Below are 22,718 nucleotides of genomic sequence, written 5' to 3' on the forward strand. Positions count from 1 at the left end.
TGTGTGTGTGTGTGTGTGTGTGTGTGTGTGTGTGTGTGTGTGTGTGTGTTTGTTTCCATCTTTCTTTCTTCTCCTCTCTCTGTGCATTTGTTTGTCTATGTCATCTATAACAAAACTAGTGTACAAAACACAAACACACACGCACACACACACACACACACACACACACACACACACACACACACACACACACACACACACACGCATACAATACACGCGCGCGCGCGATAAAACTATGAATTACACTGCCCGACACAGAAAACAAATATACATCCCCTAAAAGCTAAATCAAAACAACTTTTGCATGTCAGGGAAGTGTATGATTAGTTTTCCTTCCCAAACAGTTCTATTGTTGTTGATGTTGTTTGTTTGTTTGTTTGTTTGTTTGTTTGTTTGTTTGTTGTTGTGGTGGTGTTTGTTTTTTGGGTGTTATGTTGTTGTTGTTGTTGTTGTTGTTGTTGTTGTTGTTGCTGTTGTTGTTGTTGTTGTTGTTGTTGTTGCTTGTGTTGTTGGTTGGTTGTTGCTGGGTTGTTGTTGTTTTTCTCGTTGATACCTTGGCATGCCAAAAGATGTTGGTGTTATTCTTTTCAGAAGCCGCAAAGAAAGGTTTGGGTTTATAGTGGGTAATGCAACAAAAACGACACATTTCAGTAACTGCTGAGCATAATGCCTTCAGAAACTAATGTTTACTTCATATGTAAAGGAACAAATGGCCTTTCTTGTCTGATAATAGTTTTTTTTAAATATTGGTTTAACGTTTTATAATGACAGGTAGTATTAAGTGTAAGCTGAAGAGGTAAGCCTTTAAAAAAAACAAAAAAAGCATTATCCAATACTGCCAACATCAAAATATTTCCAACCTTCCAATGTTTCAGTTGCAAAAAGTGTCATTTCAGAAAGAAAAGATATCTGCTCTACTGAGAAGAATTAAACATAATTATGGGTATATCTATACTGCGTTTTATCATTTATAAATTCATTCATATTATACACATATTCAAACTAGAAATGTTACGTTACTCATATTACATAGCTTAGACCCCCCAAAAAATAGTCTGTTTACGGTAACATGGGCCCAAACAAGTCGCGTAAGGCGAAAATACAACATTTAGTCAAGCTGTCGAACTCACAGAATGAAACTGAACGCAATGCAATTTTTCAGCAAGACCGTATACTCGTAGCATCGTAAGTCCACCGCTCGTGGCAAAGGCAGTGAAATTGACAAGAAGAACGGGGTAGTAGTTGCGCTGAGAAGGATAGCACGCTTTTCTGTACCTCTCTTCGTTTTCACTTTCTGAGCGTGTTTTTAATCCAAACATATCATATCTATATGTTTTTGGAATCAGGAACCGACAAGGAATAAGATGAAAGTGTTTTTAAATTGATTTGGAAAATTTAATTTTGATCATAATTTTTATATTTTTAATTTTCAGAGCTTGTTTTTAATCCAAATATAACATATTTATATGTTTTTGGAATCAGAAAATGATGAAGAATAAGATGAACGTAAATTTGGATCGTTTTATAAAAAAAGTTTTTTTTTACAATTTTCAGATTTTTAATGACTAAAGTCAATTAATTTGTAAGCCACCAAGCTGAAATGCAATACCGAAGTCCGGCCTTCGTCGACGATTGCTTGGCCAAAATGTCAATCAATTTGATTGAAAAATGAGGGTGTGACAGTGCCGCCTCAACTTTTACAAAAAGCCGGATATGACGTCATGAAAGGTATTGATCGAAAAAAAAGAAAAAAACATCCGGGGATATCATTCCCAGGAACTCTCATGTCAAATTTCATAAGATCGGTCCAGTAGTTTGGTCTGAATCGCTCTACACACACACGCACAGACAGACACACACACACACACACACACACACACACACACACACACACACACATACACCACACACACACACACACATACACCACGACCCTCGTCTCGATTCCCCCTCTATGTTAAAACATTTAGTCAAAACTTGACTAAATGTAAAAATAGGGTCGGGAATTGGGTTTTTTTTTTTTTTAACATCAATTTAAGTTATTTTGCCGAAAAACAAAGACTTTTTTTTCTCCCCCAAATGCCAAAAAAAAGTCTAGGGTCGCGCGAAAAAATAGGGTTGGTCGGGATACCGTAAACAGACTATTTTTGGGGGGGGGCCTTACATCAAGAGAGATACAATCAAATAAGAGATCAAAGAAAGCAAACAATAATCTCTTCAATCTGCGCACTGTAGTTATCAGAACAACACTAAACCGACACGAATTAACGAAGATCATTATAACATATATATACAATTACAAAAATAATGAATGTGAATAAAATAAAATAAAGTGTAATGAAATTAGCAGCATAAGGATTGCTGTTTTCACAATCTTATGTTTTCATAATTAGGTATTTTACTCTCAGGAGTTAAACACACATTCGTAAAAGGCCTACATCCATACCTCTTTTGATTACGTACCTGAGGCTTCTTCTAAGATGTATGTTGGTGGCCTAGTGGAAAGGCGTCCGTCCAGTGAGCGGGAGGTCGTGGGTTCGAACCCCGGCCGGGTCATACCTAAGACTTTAAAATTGGCAATCTAGTGTCTGCTCCGCCTGGCGTCTGGCATTATAGGGTTAGTGCTAGGATTGGTTGGTCCGGTGTCAGAATAATGTGACTGGGTGAGACATGAAGCCTGTGCTGCGACTTCTGTCTTGTGTGTGGCGCACGTTAAATGTCAAAGCAGCACCGCCCTGATATCACCCTTCGTGGTGGACTGGGCGTTAAGCAAACAAACAAACAGACAAATTCTAAGATGCATTTAAATAATAATAAATATAGGTTACACACTCCGAGTTCTGAATATCGTGCATATTTTCCCTAGGGTCGATTTTCAGGTATTACCGTGCCTCTGGCGAGGTAATACCTGAAAATCTACCCGAGGGAAAATATGCACGATATTCAGGACGAGGTGTGTAAGCTTTTTATCCCTTTACTCCGACGTTTTCATTATAAAAAAAACACCACTTTTTGACACAAACTCTGCGAGTGCCTGTTTTCTGCTTACACAAACCTTCCGCGACCGCAAATCGTGTCATCAAATTCATGTGCGAAACGAGTCCCCTTTTGTCTTTTTGGTAAACGCGCCATAAAACGTCTGCTTTTGTATTCAGTCATCTATACTGCTCAAGAAAACAAATAACAGTTATTTCTAGAGTGTTGAAATGAAATTGAAAATATTATTTTAAAATTTGTGCATTGTTGGCTTCTGGCTTTCGTCCTACCTGACCGGTATACCCCGAGATAGCGCAGTTCAATGCGTTTTAGTCGGTGACCCAAGTCGGTTGTCAGAGGCATTCACCAAAAATACTGCGTGTGTGATTTTACAAGTGATGAGGATGATTGCTGAATTTGTGCTTATTCGAGCTGTTGTGCTTCAGTGTTCAAATTTGGATTACTTACTTCTTCAATCGTCATTTAGGTGAGCCTTACTTTGATGTCTATCGTTCAGCCTTAGGCCAGTTAAGTTATTGATGGCCGCAGGAGCGGCTATCTATTGGAATGCATTCGGAGAGGTGACATGTCTCGTTTGTTACCGTTCTCACGAGATCGGTTACAGTCTCTCTCTCTCTCTCTCTCTCTCTCTCTCTCTCTCTCTCTCTCTCTCTCTCTCTCTCTCTCTCTCTCTCTCTCTCTCTGTATGTATGTCTTTGTCTGTGTCTCCCTCTGAGTCTCTCCGCTTCTGTCTTTCTATGTCTGTCTCTGTCTCTGTCTCTGTCTCTGTTTCTCTCTCTCTCTCATCCGACTCCTGACACACAGGTCAAAGCAGAGGTTAACTTGTGTTAACCTGAGTGCACGTGTACCCAGCAGGAGGAGGGTGATTCGGGTCCAAAGTGGGGTAAGCACTTTGGTCTTCAGTCTTTGGGTTATAGCTTTCAGTGGAGAAGATGCCAACATGAAATTTCACTATGCTCTACTATTTATTGTCCTTGTCTATCGGACACGAAGAAGGGAAGCTACAATCGCCCCAGGCCATATTTATATACTCTTTGTTTCCTGAGCCTGGACCATTGAGACGGTTACCTCATAGATCAAAAGTTATACCCCCATTCCACACAACCGTTGTAGGTCGCGTTCCCGTACCAACCAAGGACTGCTGCCACAACAATGGAACGCTGCGCAAACGGTCGTTTCGGGAATCTTTCAGCAGCGTCTGACCATAGTGGCAGCCGTCCTTAGTCGGTACGGGAACGGGACCTAGAACGGATGTGTGGAATCTATCTGCCTGCATGATCTGAACCTAGACACCGTTGTGTACTTTAAAATTGAAAAATAACACACGCAAGATCCGACCTTCTTCGCCACCTTTTATTTTAACCGTATCTCCAACTTTATAAGTGGCAATTTCCATGTTGTTGGTCAACTTGATCAGTAGCCGATGATTCTGTAGCAAACGACAGATCTGCAGCAGACGACAGATCTGCAGCAGACGACAGATGGGACAGCTTTGTTCTGTTGAACCAGATTTAGCAATCAATGCTCTAAAAGCGATAGCAAATGAATAAAACTGTAAGCATACTGTTTTAGTTTGATTTTGATATCGTCGCTCAGGATTTTGAATCAGGATTTTGTTGTCGGAATTGATCTAAGCGCTTGCCTATGAAGCGTACTAGAGTTGTGCGCCTTGAATCACTCGTCTCTCTCTGTCGCTCTCTCTCTCACAGCTTCTGCCAACTCAAAATATTCACTCAGCTCTTTTCACCCCAGCAGATTATGTGTATTCTTTGTTGTTTTCTTTATTTCTTCAATGTTAAAATGTTTGTAGATCGTTTGCCAAACGTGAGTTAGACTTTTATACCGCAGAATATCTCAATCGTTTTGCTGAAGAAAGTAGTCCCGGAGTCAACGATAAATATGCAGATGACCTCCATAAATTATTCAATTGTACTCTGAGATCAAAGACAATGACAGGTGAGATAGAGACTCGGTGATGATGGATTATCCATATATATATATGGTAACCATAGATTATCCAGAATAATCACCTCCTCAGCTAACAGAGACAAAGAGGCAGGTCATGGGATAATAACAAATAATCATTTTTCTATAGCGCAAGTCCCGATAACAACGTCACGCGCTTTACAAAATATGCAAGAAACATAAAAATCACACACACAAATGCGACCTAAACTAACATAGCAATACGACTAAACACAATCATTACCAGCACACACACAAACATCCAATAATGCGTGCTTACAATGAGCATTATAAACACACACACACACACACACACACACACACACACACACACACACACACACACACACACACACACACACACACGACATAAAAATGTACAAACAGAATCTGAAGCAGACCATCTCGAAAAGTTAAGGAACGGCTTTACATTTCGGATTTCGGATTTCAGATGAATATACTCTGAGCTCAGGGAATACAAATGAATTCTACAAGCGACTCAGTGGAAGCCTTCAACGGTTATATTTCACTGCAGACAAGATCGCTGATTTCTGTATTTTCAAGGAGGGTGCTGGAGGGATGGGTTAAGAAGTTTATGCAGCATGTTAGGAACGCTGCCGTTGCTGAACTTTGGTTCAGTTTTGTGTGTTGCATGTAGTTGACTTATTTGTGGGAAAGTACCGATATTATATTTTGTAAACACAATATTTATGTTTGGACGAGAATGCAGGTGAACTTTTTAGTCCTGTCAAAACAAGTTGTTTACCACGTTGTTTTGAGTCGTGGGTTCGTGGCGTTCGCTCGGATTAAGTGCGTCGGCGCTTTTGATGTACGTCACAGAGAACGTCACTATTCTAGTCCATGGGCAGTTCATCTAATTTTAGTTGTATCATGTTCGGTCTGGAATATTCTCGAGATTGAGTATTTACTATATAGGCCAGCGCGATTTGTATGTAAAAAAGCTTTTACTTTGAGTTCTGCTACGATGTGCAGTTGTATGTATGGAATGCTAAATAAATCCTCGAACTCAATTTGACGAGTTGTTTTCTGCTGCTGCGAAGACGGGCGACGTAGAATAAAAGAACACAACTATACGACGTTTAAGAACTTGTGGCAATCTCAAGTGTCGTGTAACACAGCAGTCTGAGCGAAAGTATGCATATTCTTTGCAAATCTTCACGCTGCCATTTTCAAATAATAAGCACAGAGCTTAGTATTCAGTTAAATTAAATTAAAAATCACTAATGCATTGCTCACAAAATGTCCTTGAACCTGACAAGATCCTTCACAATACTGGGCAAGGGAAGTGACTCTAGTCTGTCATCACGACCAGGCCGGCAGCCAATCAGATGCGAGACATGCAGACGACACAAATCCTGCAGTTTCCTTGGTGTTGAAGCTGCGTGGTCAAAATAACTGACGATGTCCATGCGGCCTTGGCCTTGCAACCGAGTCCTGAGGTTTTGGTCAGACTTAAGTTGGTGAAGTTCTTCATTTGAGGTGGCACCGGACATGTAAAGCAATTTTACCAAGGGAAACTGCCCATTCCACAGGACTCTCTTCATCGCTGAGTAAGTGGAATTCCAGTATGACCGTAGCTGGTAAGTATTGTAAAGTGACTGTTCGTGAGTGGACACGCCTGTTGTTATGCAAAGTGTGACCATTTTCTCGCGGTTTGCAGAGGATTGTACGGCTTCTTGAAGAAGAGTTCTGCCATAGGAGAACTGTTGTGCGAGACAAGGATCTACTCTTTCAAGTAATGCTTTGGCAATCTCAATAGCATCTTCTGTATCTCCTTCCACAATGAGTCTGCTCAGCAATCTGAATAGAAAGGAAGTTGTTTGTGAACATCTGTTTATTAAAATGTTGACAAGTGGCCATATATGTGCAGAAGATGCCTCGACAATAACATCATCAATGAGCGACACACAGATATTGTCATGCACTGTCATTTCATTTTCAACAATTTCCCAATTTCCTTCAGAAAGTCCGAGCTGAATAGTCCATTCTGTCAAGCCTTTGTTTTGACACATTTCAAGCAAAGTGTTTGGAGAATTGTATGCCCACAAATAATCTAAATCAACATCATCGATGGATAGATGCTTCAATATATCAACGACAGTTTCTGTGTCCAGATTATGTGGCTTTGCTTGAATGCATTCGACAAGGACACATTTCTTGATAGAACTGCCGAAGTCTGTCAATATTCGTATACAATTAGCTGGGTCATTAGAAGCAAGGGAGAGTATAAACCCAAGATCGTGTAATCCCTCTGCGCAACACCAGTTTGCCAAACTGGAGTCTGTATCTGACAATAGCGGTTGTATTTCGTGTACTAGCTCTAACATGCTATAATCCTCGTAGATGGCTTCTTTGGAACACCAGTTGTGAAGAAGAGGGCAGATCTGATGTCGTTCTTCAAGGCCATTTAAGCATTTGCTCAAGTACAACCGAAAATAATGAGGCGTTATCATGAAATCGTCTAAACTCCAAAGTGTCTTGACAACTTCCCATCGGCAGGTTTCTATTGCGGCAACAGAAGCTGCATGCAAACCGATGTGAGAGTCATCCCAGTCCTCTTCCAAGTAGACCCGACAAAATTCGAGCACGAAGTCATCTTGTTGCAGACCAAGCAGCAGCTGAAAGAAGCTTTTTAGAAAAAGCTCATCAGTCGTGTCAAGCTTTGCCAGATCAAGAAAACAGCTGAGTTTTCCGGCATGGATGGTGGCTTCAACCAATTGCTTCAGCAGAGGTATGTGACGTTTGAAAGTCTTCAATTTTTTGACAAACTCGATGACATAATCTAACTTGTCAAATTGCAAGCAAGTTCTGATAGCAAGGTCAAAATCCTGGTCAGTCAAATGTACACTTCCTTTACTCACCTCCACAGCTACAGAAAACTTCTCACATCTCACCATCTCTTGAAAAGCTGTACGGCAGATGCTGGCACTTGAAACACTGCTTTTCGCCATCTGTAGGATTTCTTTCCACCGTAATTGTTTCAGAGCTTTCTTGATCGCCATCTCACGCGACCATCTGGTTACTCCTTTACTTGAATATAGAACTTGAACGACTGACCACAGATCTTTAGACAGTGCCAGAACAAACGCCAAGTCAGTCTCCTGAATTTCAATCAGATCTGCGTAGACGAGAAAAGACATGTCTCCTTTTAGACAAATCTGCTTGAACACCCGACGCCCAGACTTTACCTTGGTTAGCAGAAACTGCAAGCGGTCTTTGTGCATGCTTACTTGGAATTCCTTCGCCAGAATCTTGTCTTCAACCCATGTGTGTTGGAATTCGCTGAGAGTGTCAGACCACGAGTTGCTCTGTGAGGGGATAGGCCTTTCCATGTCCCTTTCTTGTGACATTTTGATGTAGTTAGGCTGCGATCATCCCAAATACCATGTCGACGTATTATCACTGGTGTTGAAACAGGTCAGCATATGTGGAAACTCACACCACAAACTCACTCTTTCTAGTTTGTAGGCAAATTAAAGTCGCAAACATTGTTGGACTTACTTCTTCTTCTTCTGCGATCCCAGCCATGCTAAAACTTTAATCCGGCCTGTAGGGCCAAGTCCGCAGTCCGCCGCAGCGACGTTGCCGGCCCCCAGAGCTTCTCGTGGGCCTCCACTTGACTGGTCCATGTCTTGCGTCTGAGGGATTGGGCGTACACAAATGATCTTTCACAAAGTGCAAGTTCAGTTGCACACAAAATGTAATGCCTTTACTACACTGAAACAACTTCGAGCTTGTTGCTGCTAAAATGTAGGTCAACGAAAACATAGTAGTGCCTTTATCACAAGTGAGCATGCATAGGAAGACAGTGATCCAGAGTCAGATACTCAAACATCTATGATGGTAGATTGATGCTATTGGATGCCATTGGATGCCATTGGGTTTTCCAATCCTGCATTTGGTACAAGAGAGAGTCCACATACGAGAGAGGGGAGAATCACGTAGCATTCCATCAAAAAGCATAACTCCGTTGATGATCTGAAAATATAAGAACAAGTAATAAAACTTCCTAGCATAATAAACTCACAAAGTAACTTTTTACATTTAGTTTAATTAAACGTTCCAGTTGCTAAATTTCTTGTTTCCTAATTCTAGGTTTTGGAACGTTAGAAATCTGTTCTTGGAATTGTTTAAACATAACAAGAGGGACTAAATGTTTTTGAGACTGTGCCAAAAGGTGACGTTTTCATGTCAGTATGTCCCAAATGACATCACCAGTACATTTTTCATTCTATCTAATCTGTTTTCGTTCTATTTTTTCTAATAACATGCGTTAACAATTGATTGCCAACTGGAATGGAAGAGCACAAAAAGTGTAACTTGATATGTAGTTTCTCTAGAGGGAAAAACATCTTCCACTTTCATGTCAGTGTGTCCCATGCAACATACATTTGCCAAACAGCTATGTGCAAGTAGATTATTTGTTAGTGGTATAGAAAATACTGATCAACAATTAAAGTCAGTTTTCACATTCATTTTCTACCTATTTCTTATTTGTTTATTCTGTTGGCAATGGTGAAATGTCAGCAATCGTGTGTCATTCGGGACAGTAGACATGACACCTGACCTTTTGGCACAGTCTCTTTTATATCGCTTCACGCTACTTGTTTTTCTTTCTACTCTGACGGTACCACATATTTCAAATGCATTGCGGCTTGAGTATCATACAGTGATTGTTTATAGTTGTTTAACGTTGAATGGTTCACTGCTAATAATGCCTTAAGTCATCATGTTTACGAGTTTTCACTCAGACAGATGAAACTACAATAATACCGCATTGTGCCATTTTCGTTTGGTGTGATGCTGAGTATCAAATGCAACATTATTTTTCCTCACAATATATTTCAGTGGGTACGAACTACTATAAATACTCAAAACCACGTTTAGATATATATGTGCTTACATAAAAGTTATAATGAAATTCGTGATTAAGAACATGTCAGTGAGCCTGTGCTTTAGAATAATCGTCGGTATATATGCCGGAGCAAAACTGCGGAAGAGGGGGGGGAGAGAGGGGGGGAGAGAGATAGATACAAAGAGAGGTAGAGACAGAGAGAAAGAGAGAGAGAGAGAGAAAGAAAGAGAGAGATAGAGACACACTAAACAGACATACATTCAGACGGACAAACATTAAGAGAGCGATACACAAACAAACACATTTTCATGCTCATAAGTTAGTGTTGGACATTCCTGTAGTGAGACTACCGGGGAAGCTAATGAAAGAGTACCTGTCATGTGTTAGAGAGTACAAACTCGCAGATCATCAGAAACCATTGCCACAGTTAAGAAAGTAAAACTACAGTTTTTGTTTCTGAGTTGGGCACTTTTCAGCAGAGGCCGTTGCTTTGCCTTTGATACAGGATGACTTTTTTGGAGATTGTAAAAGTATGCAAACGTACTTTGGGTGTGTTGTTATGCAGATGTGCTGATTGACAACGTTTCTGCCAGCTCTTTAACCCTCGTTTATATCCCGCTGTCAACCGCTCGCTCAAGATGGGCAATTTACAACTCATAACTAAAATGAGATTGTTCAGAAACCAAAGAAGGTTTTTTTCCGTTTTTCTCAAAACACACAAAAAAAGACAAGGCAATTATCTTATGAGCGCAACGACATCTAAAACACAACTGCAGAGAACTTTTCTTTTTATACAACACAAGGTATTCTCACATTTGAAAATGATCACGACTTGTTTAAATCCTCCTAGCTTTATTCCACAAGTCTTTTCGGTAACAGAATAATAAAATATACTGTGGACACTTTTTCTGCACCAAACAGCATTCTTTCACTTACATTTGCATCATAAAAGCCCCAGCTAGAATGCTTGTCTCTCCCACAAGGAGAGTGTATATTGTCCCCATGACTGAACAGTTTGACACGGAGCCAGCAGACGTGATTCACACTATACCGAGAAGTGTGTTGTGCAAAACATTTGAACAGCATAGTTAATTCAGTATTTTAAGGAACGGGTTTTTTCCAGTGACCTACTTATCTGTTTCTACGGGCTCATAAAAGCTATTCATTACATTTCCGTTTGTGTGCGTCTGAGAGTGAGAGAGAGAGAGAGAGAAAGAAAGAGTGAGAGAGAGAGAGAGAGAGAGAGAGAGAGAGAGAGAGGGAGAGAGAGAGAGATGCGATTTGTCCTTCGCTGGGGGTATGCAGTGCTTTAGCATTGCACTTCTACTTGATTAACATAATTTGCTTTTGCTTGAGTGAGAGAGCCAGCCAGACAGACAGACAGAGACAGAGGAACATAGAAAGAGCCTGACTGTTGTCTCTCTGTGGAGGTGTGATAAGACAGAACGAAATAATATGGTCAGTAAGTCAAGCTGGTCACGTGCTGTCTATATTATCAACCACAACATGCTTTTAACAAAATCTCTATTCTTCGGTTTAAATCATGCTCTTTTCAACAATGTCAAATGAGCGTGGAGACTCTGATTGTTATGTCTCTCACCACCCCCCGCGGGTTAGGGGGAGTCCCATATTGGTTGGGACGAGAAAGAATTTACCCGATGCTACCCAGCATGTCGTAAGAGGCGACTAACGGTTCTGTTTCTCCTTTTACCCTTGTTAAGTGTTTCTTGTATAGAATATAGTCAATGTTTGTAAAGATTTTAGTCAAGCAGTATGTAAGAAATGTTAAGTCCTTTGTACTGGAAACTTGCATTCTCCCAGTAAGGTCATATATTGTACTACGTTGCAGAGCCCCTGGAGCAATTTTTTGATTAGTGCTTTTGTAAACAAGAAACAATTAACAAGTGGCTCTATCCCATCTCCCCCCTTTCCCCTATCCCATCTCCCCCCTTTCCCCGTCGCGATATAACCTTCGTGGTTGAAAACGACGTTAAACACCAAATAAAGAAAGAAAGAAAGATGTCTCTCCCACCTGCACGACAAATGAGTCCTTCCGACGAAATCCCGTCGATCGACTTGTGACGTAAGCGAATCGGTTTCACACCCTGCCCTTTGCACAACACTACCTTATACTGTCCCCGTCTCATGTTGACCTCAGAATTAACGACCGTAAATGTGTCGGTGTGAGAGGTGCTCAATCCTCTGCACACACCTTTCAGTACAACAGCCACAGTCATTCAACTTCACGCAGTTCGATTTCCGAGAACTGCTGTTTCAAAGTTCTACTCAAAAAAACGAACAGCTAGCCCACAACCCGCACGTAGAGCATTTACATTGACTGTATTTATAGAATTTTCAGAGTGTGAAAAGAAATCCTGAGTAGATTGAGAAGACGGGAGGCCTGCAAACAGAGAGCCGTGAGAAAGAGCAGTACACGGCCGGTATTATAAGTTATACCGGGGCTAAGGTACAGAAGCGAAGGTGGGTGCCACCCAAACGGAAGAGAACAAATCGCGGGGTCTAATTCGTTAAAATCACAAGAAACCTCGACGAAAAGAGGAAGAAGCTCGACGGAAACAACTACGAGAAGAAGAAGAAGCTCAACTGAGACTAGAAGAAACTCGACGACCCACGTATAGTCCATACTGCCAAACCGTCGCTATTTAATCAAGTGCAATTAATACACTCATTGTTCACTTACTGAACCACTGTTTGACATTGCCAGACATTCTGACCAAGTACAGCTTCTTTGACGGAGTTTCAATGTGTATGCGGGCACGATCTTAGGATCAGGGTCGAGATAAATCAGCGCTTTAACTAATTCAAACACAAAAATGAGTGGCTTAAACTGATAGACCAACTCCTGGCCATTTATAGCACACGCACGCACACACACACACACATTAAAACTAACACACGCACGCACACGCACACACACGCACATGACTAACACACGCACGCACGCACACACACACACGCACACACAGACACACACGCACGCACGCACACACACATACACACACACACACACACACAGACAGACACGCACACACACAAACACACATTAGTGGCTAAAACTGATAGACCAACTCCTGGCCATTTATAACGAGTATTCATACGCAAACGCACACACACACACACACTCACACACACACATACACTAACACAAACACACCGCAGCCACGCACGTACACACACACATACACACACCAACACCCACGCACACACACACGCACACTTACACACAAAACACAAGCAAAAAACATTCTTCAAGTAAGGCACACAATCAAAGCATGTGCATATATTGTTAACATTCATTAAAGTTCATGATAGTCACAGTTGGTAAATTCTGTGCGTATTGAAATCTGAAAATTGAGTGAAACATAATGTTCTCTCTCTTTCCACACACACACACACACACACACACACAGTCACACTCAACACGCATTAAACCTAGCAGTCCTCTCACTGGAAATGTTTTGATTAGGTGTCTGACGACAAGACACCAATCATCTTATAATATATATGTATTGCCTTTTCATAAAAAGAAATTTAAAAAAAAGGTGGTTCTCATATGAATATGGTGAAATTATTTCCAACATAAACCTGACAAAACAAGCATTCAACTGAAATCTTAAAGTTTGCAGTAACATCATGAACATAGTTCAAACTGGTCTCATGTGAATAATATGAGACCACAAGTAAATTAAGAATTTAAATAGATTTGAAACAAAAAGAGATGATACCTGTAGTGAACATGAAATATGAGCTCAACTGGAAACAGTAATGCCTGACAAAAATGTACAATTCACATCGTACGACAGTCTCTTTCTACAACTTAACTATTCCCACCTTTACAAACAAATGTCATTGTCTTTTGTGTCGTTTTTGCCTGTTGTGACATTATGCAACAAATTAAATACACCCCAGCCCATCCCCTCCCCAAATAACAGTTTTCCGAAGAAGAAGTGATTTGGGTTATTTACATTCTTTCTTTATTTGGTGTTCAACGTCGTTTTCAACCGTTCAAGGTTACAAGTTATTTACATTACATACAACACGATCTTATCAACTCAGTAAATACGACTAAATAAAGCATGTTTCTGCAATCTGAAAAGCTAATAAGCAGTTCACACTTATTTAACATTACACGCACACATTCAAATTAAATCATACAAAACTAGAGCAAGATGAAGTGAAATAAATGAAGATGAAATGAGCGTCATGTTCACTGTCGCTTCACATTTGGCAGTTTTCGCTTTGCTTTCACAGGTTAAACCGGCCGAAAAAGTGTCTCTTGACAGCTGTTCAAATAAACGAATTTTGGAAATAACTGTCAGGATTTGCAAGCGTTTGGGAAGAGTTGCTCCCCCGATAATACAACCTCGTACACTGAACAGGAAACACATGGTCGACCATTTAAAGCCAAGATCGTAGCGAATAACTGGTTCCGATGTGTATGTTAATTGTACAGTGTCCAATCGATATGATGCATATTTCTTTCGAAAATCTAATCATCGGAGCCACGATCGCGAACCACGCGTGTCAGTTTCCCACGCTGCCGTGACCTCGACCTCAAGCGAAAATCAAGTGACCTCAGGCAAAACACCTTGTCGCTCACACATTCGGGGCAAGCGATCCAGCTTTGCCGCAACAAATCGTTAACTGCGAAATGTGTATATTTTCTAAAGAAATGGGGTCACATCGAGCGGACACTGCATAACATACACATCGCAGTCAATTACTCGCTGTAATCGTTGTTTTAACTGGTCGACCATGTGTTTCTGGTTTAACCATGTCTTTCCTGTTTGTCCGAGGTTTTGTTAGCGGGGCGCAACTCCCTTCGGCTTATAAATCCTGGTTTAACCATGTGTTTCCTGTTTGTCCGAGGTTTTGTTAGCGGGGCGCAACTCCCTTCGGCTTATAAATCCTGACAGAGTTATTTCTGGTCAACGTCTATTTATAAAGCCTGGTGCAGTTATCAAAACTATTTCAAGTGCATTCCAACTCCCTGAAATCGTACGCCATGAATGCGCAGTGTAACGCCCTAAGGCCCAATTCTTAATGTGCGAATCAGATTTATTACAAATGGAAAGACGTGGCCAAACGTAGGCATGTCTCGTAAAACTCCACGCTTAAATGTTTTCCGGTTATACAAATGGTACAAAGTTATGTTATGTCAGGGCAGTGCCTTGCTCACAGAATGTCTCTGAACCTGACAAGATCCTTCGTAATAGTGGTCAAGGGAAGTGACTCTATCCTGTCATTTCGACCAGGCAGACAACCAACCAGATGCGAGACACGCAGACGACACAAATCCTGCAGAGTCATTGGTGTTGAAGCTGCGTGGTCAAGATAACTGACGATATCCGTGCGGCCTTGTCCTTGCAACCGAGTCCTGAGGTTTTTGTCAGACTTAAGTCGGTGAAGTTCTTCATTTGAAGTGGCACCGGACATGTAAAGCAATTGTACCAAGGGAAGCTGACCGTTCCATAGGGCTGTCTTCATTGCCGAGTCATGCAGAGCCTGTCCTGATGGTTGTTCATGAGTGGAGACACCAGAACCGATACAAAACCGTACCATTTTTTCTCGGTCGCCTGAGGACACAACCGCTATTTGCAGAAGAGATGTTCCATTCAAAAACCGTCGTGCAAGACAGGGGTCTACGCTCTCAAGGATTGACCTACGAATATCCATTGCGTCTCCTGGATTTGTTTCGTCACCTTCTCCATTGGATATGCCACATTGCAACACTTTAAACAGTGTCCCTGGACTCTGCGAACATCTGTCTGTGAGTGTTTGAACAAGCTGCCATTCTTCTTCTTCACATGCTTGGACAATGACGAGGTCGATGAGAGATAAAGGTATATCATCATGCTCGGTCATAACACTTTTAACGACCTCCCATTTGTCCACAAGTATAGCGAGGTGAACAGTCCATTCTGTCAGCCCTTTTTCTCTGCATGTTTCAATCAGGCTGTCTGAGTAGAGACACTCACACAAATACCATGAGTCAAAATCTTCAACAGACAAATATCTCAATATTTCAGCAGCGGCGTCTGTGTCTAGGTCGTCCAGCATTGTCTGTATGCAGTCGAGGAGACGACATTTATCGATAGAACTTCCATACTTTTCCAAGTATCTTGTCAGTTTCGTCGCGTTACCTGTAGCAAGGGACACAATGAAACCGAGATTGAATAGACTCTCTTGGGACAACCAATCGATCAAGCCGGATGTTGTGTTATGAAAAATAGGTTCAATTGCTCTTACTAAGCTAGGCATGTCATCATAATCTTCAAAGTTTTCCTCCTGGGTGCACCAGTTTTCGAGGAACGTACAGATTTTGCTTCGTTCTGTTCGTTTCTTCAGGCACTTCTTTAAGCACAATCCAAACTGTTTATAAGTTAATATGTCTTGCTTCACCACTTGCCACTGGCAGGTCTCAATTGCTGACTCATTAGCTATTTCCCAGATCTCATAAGACAAGTACCATTTCTCCTCCACGCTCTGACAAAATTCAAAGACGAAGTCACCTTGCTGCAGTCTCATTAAAACTTTAAACAGGCTTTTCAAAAACTTTCTATTATCACAGAACTTGCGCCAGTTGTACGTCGCCACTTCCAGAAGAGAGTCAAGTTTTCCAACAGTAATGATTTCCTCCACAATCCGTATACGTGTCAGCAGTGTCCTGTGTTCGTCCAGAGATGTCATTCTTTTGACAAACTCCAACACACAGTCAAGTTGGTCAAGTCGAAGGCAAGCTCTGATGGCAAAGTTTAGATCCCCATCAGTGACAGAGACATCTTTCTCCAACAGTTCTACCGCCAGTCGTAACTTCCCCCACCTAACCATCTCCTGGAAAACAGCCCGGCTGTTGACAGCACAGCCTGAAGGCATTGTCTCCACCATTAGCATGATCTCTTTCCATCGACACTGCTGAACAGCTTTTTTGACGGCTGCGTCTCGAGACTTTCTGGTCACACCCTCATTGGCAAAGATTTTTACAGCGTCTTTCCACACACCGTGGGAAAGAACAACGTTAAAAGCCAAGTCGGCTTCGTCAATCCCCAGAAGCGTGCAGTGGACGTGGTAAGGAATCTCTCGCTTGAGACACTGCTGTTTGAACACTCGTCGCCCCGCTCGAACTGTGGTTAGCAGACACCGCAGGGGTTCCTTGCAGAACACAATTTCTTTGATGGTTGTGATCAAAGCTTTGTCCGTGAGGCGGTTGTGTTGAAAGTTCCTGAGATACTCACACCACATGGCGCTTCGAGAGCCAATCGGCTTTTTCTCTTTATCCTTTTCCGACATCGTGAAGTCGGTTTTCGTGTTGTATGTCTCAACCGTCTGAACTAGCACCTCTACGCAAGAAGACGCATGCTGAGCGAATCGTCCCACCCGCTATACCACAGCATATTGATGGATGACCTGAAAGAAAGGAACAACAATTCTGGTTTGAGTTATGAGGAAGAGGTGAATAAAGGTAGTGAGGATGAAGATGCATGTTTGGCACTGCTAAGACTACAGGTAGTACTTACAAGGTGAGGAGCAGTATCATTAAATAAAGAATACTACATGGCTTGCTGTGTCGTACCAGATTTACACGAGTTGCTTTTTACATTTAGTCAAGTTTTGATTTAAATATCAAACAGAGAGCGAAAGCGAGCTTTTTAATATTAGAAAAAGCAGCGAGTGTAAAGCTGGTACGACACAGCCAGCCATGTAGTATTCAGTTTATCCTAAATAATGTAATTACTTGTATTTGACTCAAAACGTCCTGCAGTCGAGGCGTCCAAATAGATCTAGAAGACGCTTCTTTTGGAACCTCGATCTCTTCCAAAGTCTCGTGCAATCGTTCACGTCAAAGAAAAGAAACGTCACTTTAGAAAGTGTAGCGTGACGTGTTAGTTCTAAAAACTATTTCAGGGAAAACAAGAAGCGCAAAAGTGATTCCATAATGACGTTTGTCTCGGTGACTCTGGCATTATAAGCAGTGGAAAAGCAGACCCTTGCCAGACTTGTTTGACACGACCTCATTTACATGATATACACACGTGTGGGTTTAACAGTATTGTTATCTAATAAGTGGTCTCTCTCACGTTTGTAGGATAAAATATATTTCGCATTTCCCATGTTCGATGAACATGAACATAATTACATTTCATTTGGTGGGCGATTTTTATGAAACGATTGTCTGCAGAATATATACCCAAAACGTATACAGCAGACACAACATATATCTTGAAACTGGCAAACATTTCTGCGTACCTTCCTTCTTGCGCCTACCATCATGTAAGCAATCACAGAACCAACTATGCATCAGCATACACTGAGCACAAAAAGTTAAGGATATTTTTTCCGTGGTATGGCCCAGATGTTAAACAGCAGTTTTTGGGTCAGAAATATACGTGTATTTGAAGAGCAGTCTTTCTTCTGCTCAAGAATGTGTTTCCTGGATCTGAGCAATATTTGGGTATGACGTCATAGGTCCGTGACCACGCCTACCCTCAAAAATGGCGTTATTTTACGGCATGATTCACATTCAACCGTCGAAACGATGACTTAAACTGAATGATATTTCACAATGTTTACATCCGAAAGTTTATTTGGTGTCTTACCTAACAGTCCATACACATTTCGTTCAAATCAGTCGCGCAGTTAGGCTGATCTAGCGTGTACAAAAGAGCGACCACAATCCTAAAAAACAGCCAAAAATGCTGTTTTGGGGGGGGGGGGGGTGTTTTTGCTGGGTAGCTGCAGTTGATATGCAATAAATCTAAAACTATAAATAGCAGCCTCTCCAAATTTCATAGAACGATGACAAAGACCCTCATCTGTATTCGCGCTAGTACTTAGAGAAAACAGATCCCGTGGATGGACGTTGTAACGGTTTTCCGTTAAAAAATTGTAAACGTTCGTAACGTCCCAGAAACAATTGTGACATGCTCGCAACTTTGTATTCATCGCAAGAAAGGGTGCCATTACATGTGTGCCAAGCTTCAGAAACATTCTTGCATGGGCTCAAAAGTTACAGCGTCATGACTTTGAAGAAATAAAGAGTAGAATCCAACTCCACTGCTCTGTTCTATTTTTAGACGATGACGTCTGCAAAACTCATTTCAAGGTGGCTGAGTGGTCGGGACACACACGTTCCTCTATTTAGGTTAATTGCACAAAGCTAAGCGATTAAAACTTTGTTTCCCTTAGTTAAGATCTGCTATTAGGTGTGTGTTTTTTTTAAATGTGTCTTTGGCACGGTGTTATGATGTGCAAGCGCGTGAGTTTATGCATCTGTCTGGCTGTGACTACGTTTGTGTTTGTATGTGTGCATGATAACAAAATTAATCCGAAGAGCTCCAAATAATTATACTTTTTGAGTTTGTGTGACTGTTCCCGTAGCTTGATGTTCACGATTTACGAATTAAGGGACAACCAAAAAGCCGTTATCTCTGTGTCATAACGGACAGATAACGGTTCTCTGTATAGTAGGCCGTAATTATGACCTCAAGACAATGTTCTTACAGACTCTTAAAAACCTGGCGATGTTTATCTCCACAGCTCCATTTCGTAGCATTCCAACAGTACTGTCTGATTCGTCACAGCAAATGCCAGATTGTGACTTGCCGTTATCAAGACGACGATGAGAAAAACCCAGTGTTGCCTCCATCTGACGTCATAGTTTTGGAATCATATGACGTCATGTCTGCATTCTTCTGTCTTTTTGATTCTGTGTCTTCTTTACTTTTTTTTTAAACAGCACAGCTGTGTTCAAAACACGTGAACAGGTTTTTTTCTGCAACTGCTACTGAGCAAGTTGTTCGCATCATCCGTGAAGGCTATACGCATCCTATCGGAGAACGGGAAACAAAATTATAGAAAATGTTCTCAAAACAAGTTGCGCGAAAGACACCAGAGACAGTATTTTTCACCTCTTTTCAAACGATCATAACTTCTGAGCTCGTGAAAGAATGTTTCTGAAACTTGGCACACATATAATGGCACTATTCCTTGAAAAGTATATAAAGTTGCGTGTATGTCGTATTTGTTTCTGGGACGTTACGAACGTTTATAAATTTTTAATGGAAAACCGTTACAACGTCTATTCTCGGGTTCCGTTTGCTCTAAGTACTCGAACGTATATCGATGATGGTCTTTGTCATCGTTCTGTGAAATTTGGAGAGGCTGCTATTTGTAGTTTTAGATGTATTGCATATTAACTGCGGCTACCCAGCAAAAACACCACAAAAACCCTGCATTTTTTGGCTGTTTTCCAGGATTGTGGTCGCCCTCTTTCACACGCTGGATCAGCCTGACTGCGCGGCGGATTTGAAAGAAATGTGCATGAACTGTTAGAAAAGACACCAAATAATCTTTTTGATGCAAAAATTGTAAGATATCATTCAGTTTGTCACCGTTTCGAGGGTTGAAAGTGAATCATGCCGACAAAAAACGTCATTTTTGAGGGTAGGCGTGGTCACGGACCTGTGACGTCATACCCAAAGATTGCTCAGATCCAGGAAACACATTTTTTGAGCAGAAGAAAGACTGCTCTTCAAATACACGTATTATTCTGACCCAAAAACTGCTGTTTCACATCTGGGTCATACCACTGAAAAAATATCCTTAACTTTTTGTGCTCACATAAACACATGCATAGGCTACTCAACACACACAGTCAGCAAGAACAATTCGGGGCTCTTTCTTCAATGAGGAAAACAATCATATCAAGGTTTTTGTCATTCTCGTTCACACAAAAAAGAAAGCGTTTGAGTCTGTTTCGAACATGAGTTTGGTTGACATGCTCATTAACGAATTTGCATGTACCAAAAAGAAATGCACTGCCATAGCCACCGAACAATAGACTTTTTGCCGATAAATGTTCTAAGTTAAAAAAAATAAAAAAAAGGATTTCTGTACTCACTGATACAAGAACAGCACAAGACGATACGAATTTTTGCTTATGAAAGCTTCATCAGGGGGGAAAAAAAGCAACAAAAAGCAGACGCAACACGGAACGAATATTAGAAGAAACAAGCAATTCCTCCGATAGGAAAAACACCCCCGTCAAGGGAAATAACCTTCTCAGTTGGTGGCAGTGAGAATGGTTATTTCCCTTTGACCAACGGGGGTGTGCCTCTATAAGTCCTTGTATAATTTTAATCCACCAATAACTCCCTAACCGTGTGTTTGACTGGTCCCAATTTTTGTAAGGACCGTCTCAGGAATGTATAGAACCTGTTCACCAAGTTTGGTGACGATCGGTCCGTTCATTCTTGAGATCTACTTGCGAACACAAACACCCAAACAAACACCCAAACAAATACCCAAACAAACACATCCAGTGAAACCTATACACACCCCTATACCGGGGGTGTAAAAAAGCGGAACGGTCTCGTGCTGTTCTTGTATCGATGAGTACAGAAATCCTTTGTTTTTTTTAACTTTGTTCATCTCACCACAGTCACTTTGTTGTTTAGATAAATTAATGTTCTTAAAACAAGTGATCGTCAGAGTGCCTCTTCAACACTTTTTTAAAAACAAAAACTACGTGATTATATAGAGCTTTCAATTTACTGAGAGAGGACAGCACAGTTAAAATTCAATGCCAAGTTTGAAAGTATTTTCTTAGTCTCTCATATCTCCTGTGGTTATTTATCTCACTCAGTGTCCAAAAAAACCCTCACACTTCACTAAGCCTACATGTTTAATCAGTCCATGGGACTTCTAATCTTACAGCAATACATCTTCAGTGGTAATCCCGAACAGCTTCTGTGGCAATGTTCCCCACTCTAATTGCAATGTTCAAGCCTTGTCTATTTAACACACACACACACACACACACACAAACAAACACACAGTGAATGCATACCTTCAAGCTTCGGAATCTCGTATGAACATTACAAATAAGGTAACGCCTGCCACTCAGATCCACGTAGCTTCAACTTCGGTTACCTTCACCCATTGATACACAGAGACACATTAACACTGGTCGCATTCTCCTTCGTAAAGAGCGCAAACAGATTCGACGTGTGCGACAGTCGCCCTTCGAATGCACCATTTTTTCGGTGGACGCGGAACGCCTATCGTGAGGTTTCTGACTCAGCAATGTACATGTCACTGTGGGTAGAAAACCGCAATCGGGAAATCCCGATTATGGCATTGTATGGAGTAGAATCCTGTCCAAGGCGCAAGCTCTATAATTTATATGTTTTAGGTCGCCTGTGTGAAATGATCTGTCCGGCTTTCTGTGTGTCTGTCTGTGTGTCTGTCCGTCCGTCCGCCCGTCTCTCTCTCTCTCTCTCTCTCTCTCTCTCTCTCTCTCTCTCTCTCTCTCTCTCAGTCTCTCTCTCTCTCTCTCTCTCTCTCTCTCTCTCTCTCTCTCTCTCTCTCTCTCTCTCTAATCATGACTACAAAAAAGCTGAAATTCTTCCACTTTCATCCAGACTAGCGTTTAACAAGGCAAGGTTTATGCATAAAATAGTTCTTGGACACTGTGTACCAGACTATTTAACTAAAAGAATATCATTAACTGAGACTTCATCAAGCCGCACGAAGAAACTAAATGTTCCCCTCCCTAGAATTGACTCAGTGTATAAAACTAGTCTGGCATGGGGCCTACTCAGGTCCATTTCTGTGGAATGGTTTACCAGTCTCTCTCAGACAGCCACTTTCTGTTGCCAGTTTTAGAAGACATACTTTTTTTGTATATGCTTTCATCGTCGTGTGGCACTTAATGCCGCGATCAGGTACTGCTGTTTGATAAGTACATGAAGATCTACTAGTATAATCATTTCAGTTAATTTTTTTTTCCCTCTCTCTCTCTCTGTTTACGTTGTTCTCTTCATGGATTTTGCACATACATTATGATTATGTGTACAAT

The 22,718-nt window shown here is 41.2% G+C and overlaps 1 protein-coding gene across 3 annotated transcripts in view; it reads right to left on the reverse strand.

The window, feature by feature from the left end:
- Positions 1-13,103: 13,103 nt before the first annotated feature.
- Positions 13,104-22,718, reverse strand: part of LOC138945519 (uncharacterized) — a 10,630-nt gene continuing 1,015 nt past the window's right edge. For 2 of the 3 annotated variants that reach the window (XM_070316954.1, XM_070316952.1), the window contains exon 2: positions 13,104-17,266. In XM_070316954.1, coding sequence (XP_070173055.1) covers positions 15,035-17,149 — 2,115 coding nt within the window. In that variant the 5' untranslated portion in view covers positions 17,150-17,266 and the 3' untranslated portion in view covers positions 13,104-15,034. Of the gene's footprint in view, positions 17,267-21,707; positions 22,136-22,718 lie in introns of those variants that run through there. The other variant, XM_070316953.1, reaches the window with a different exon arrangement.

This window comes from Littorina saxatilis, linkage group LG13, assembly GCF_037325665.1.
Source record: "Littorina saxatilis isolate snail1 linkage group LG13, US_GU_Lsax_2.0, whole genome shotgun sequence".
Classification (NCBI taxonomy): Eukaryota; Metazoa; Mollusca; class Gastropoda; order Littorinimorpha; family Littorinidae; genus Littorina; species Littorina saxatilis.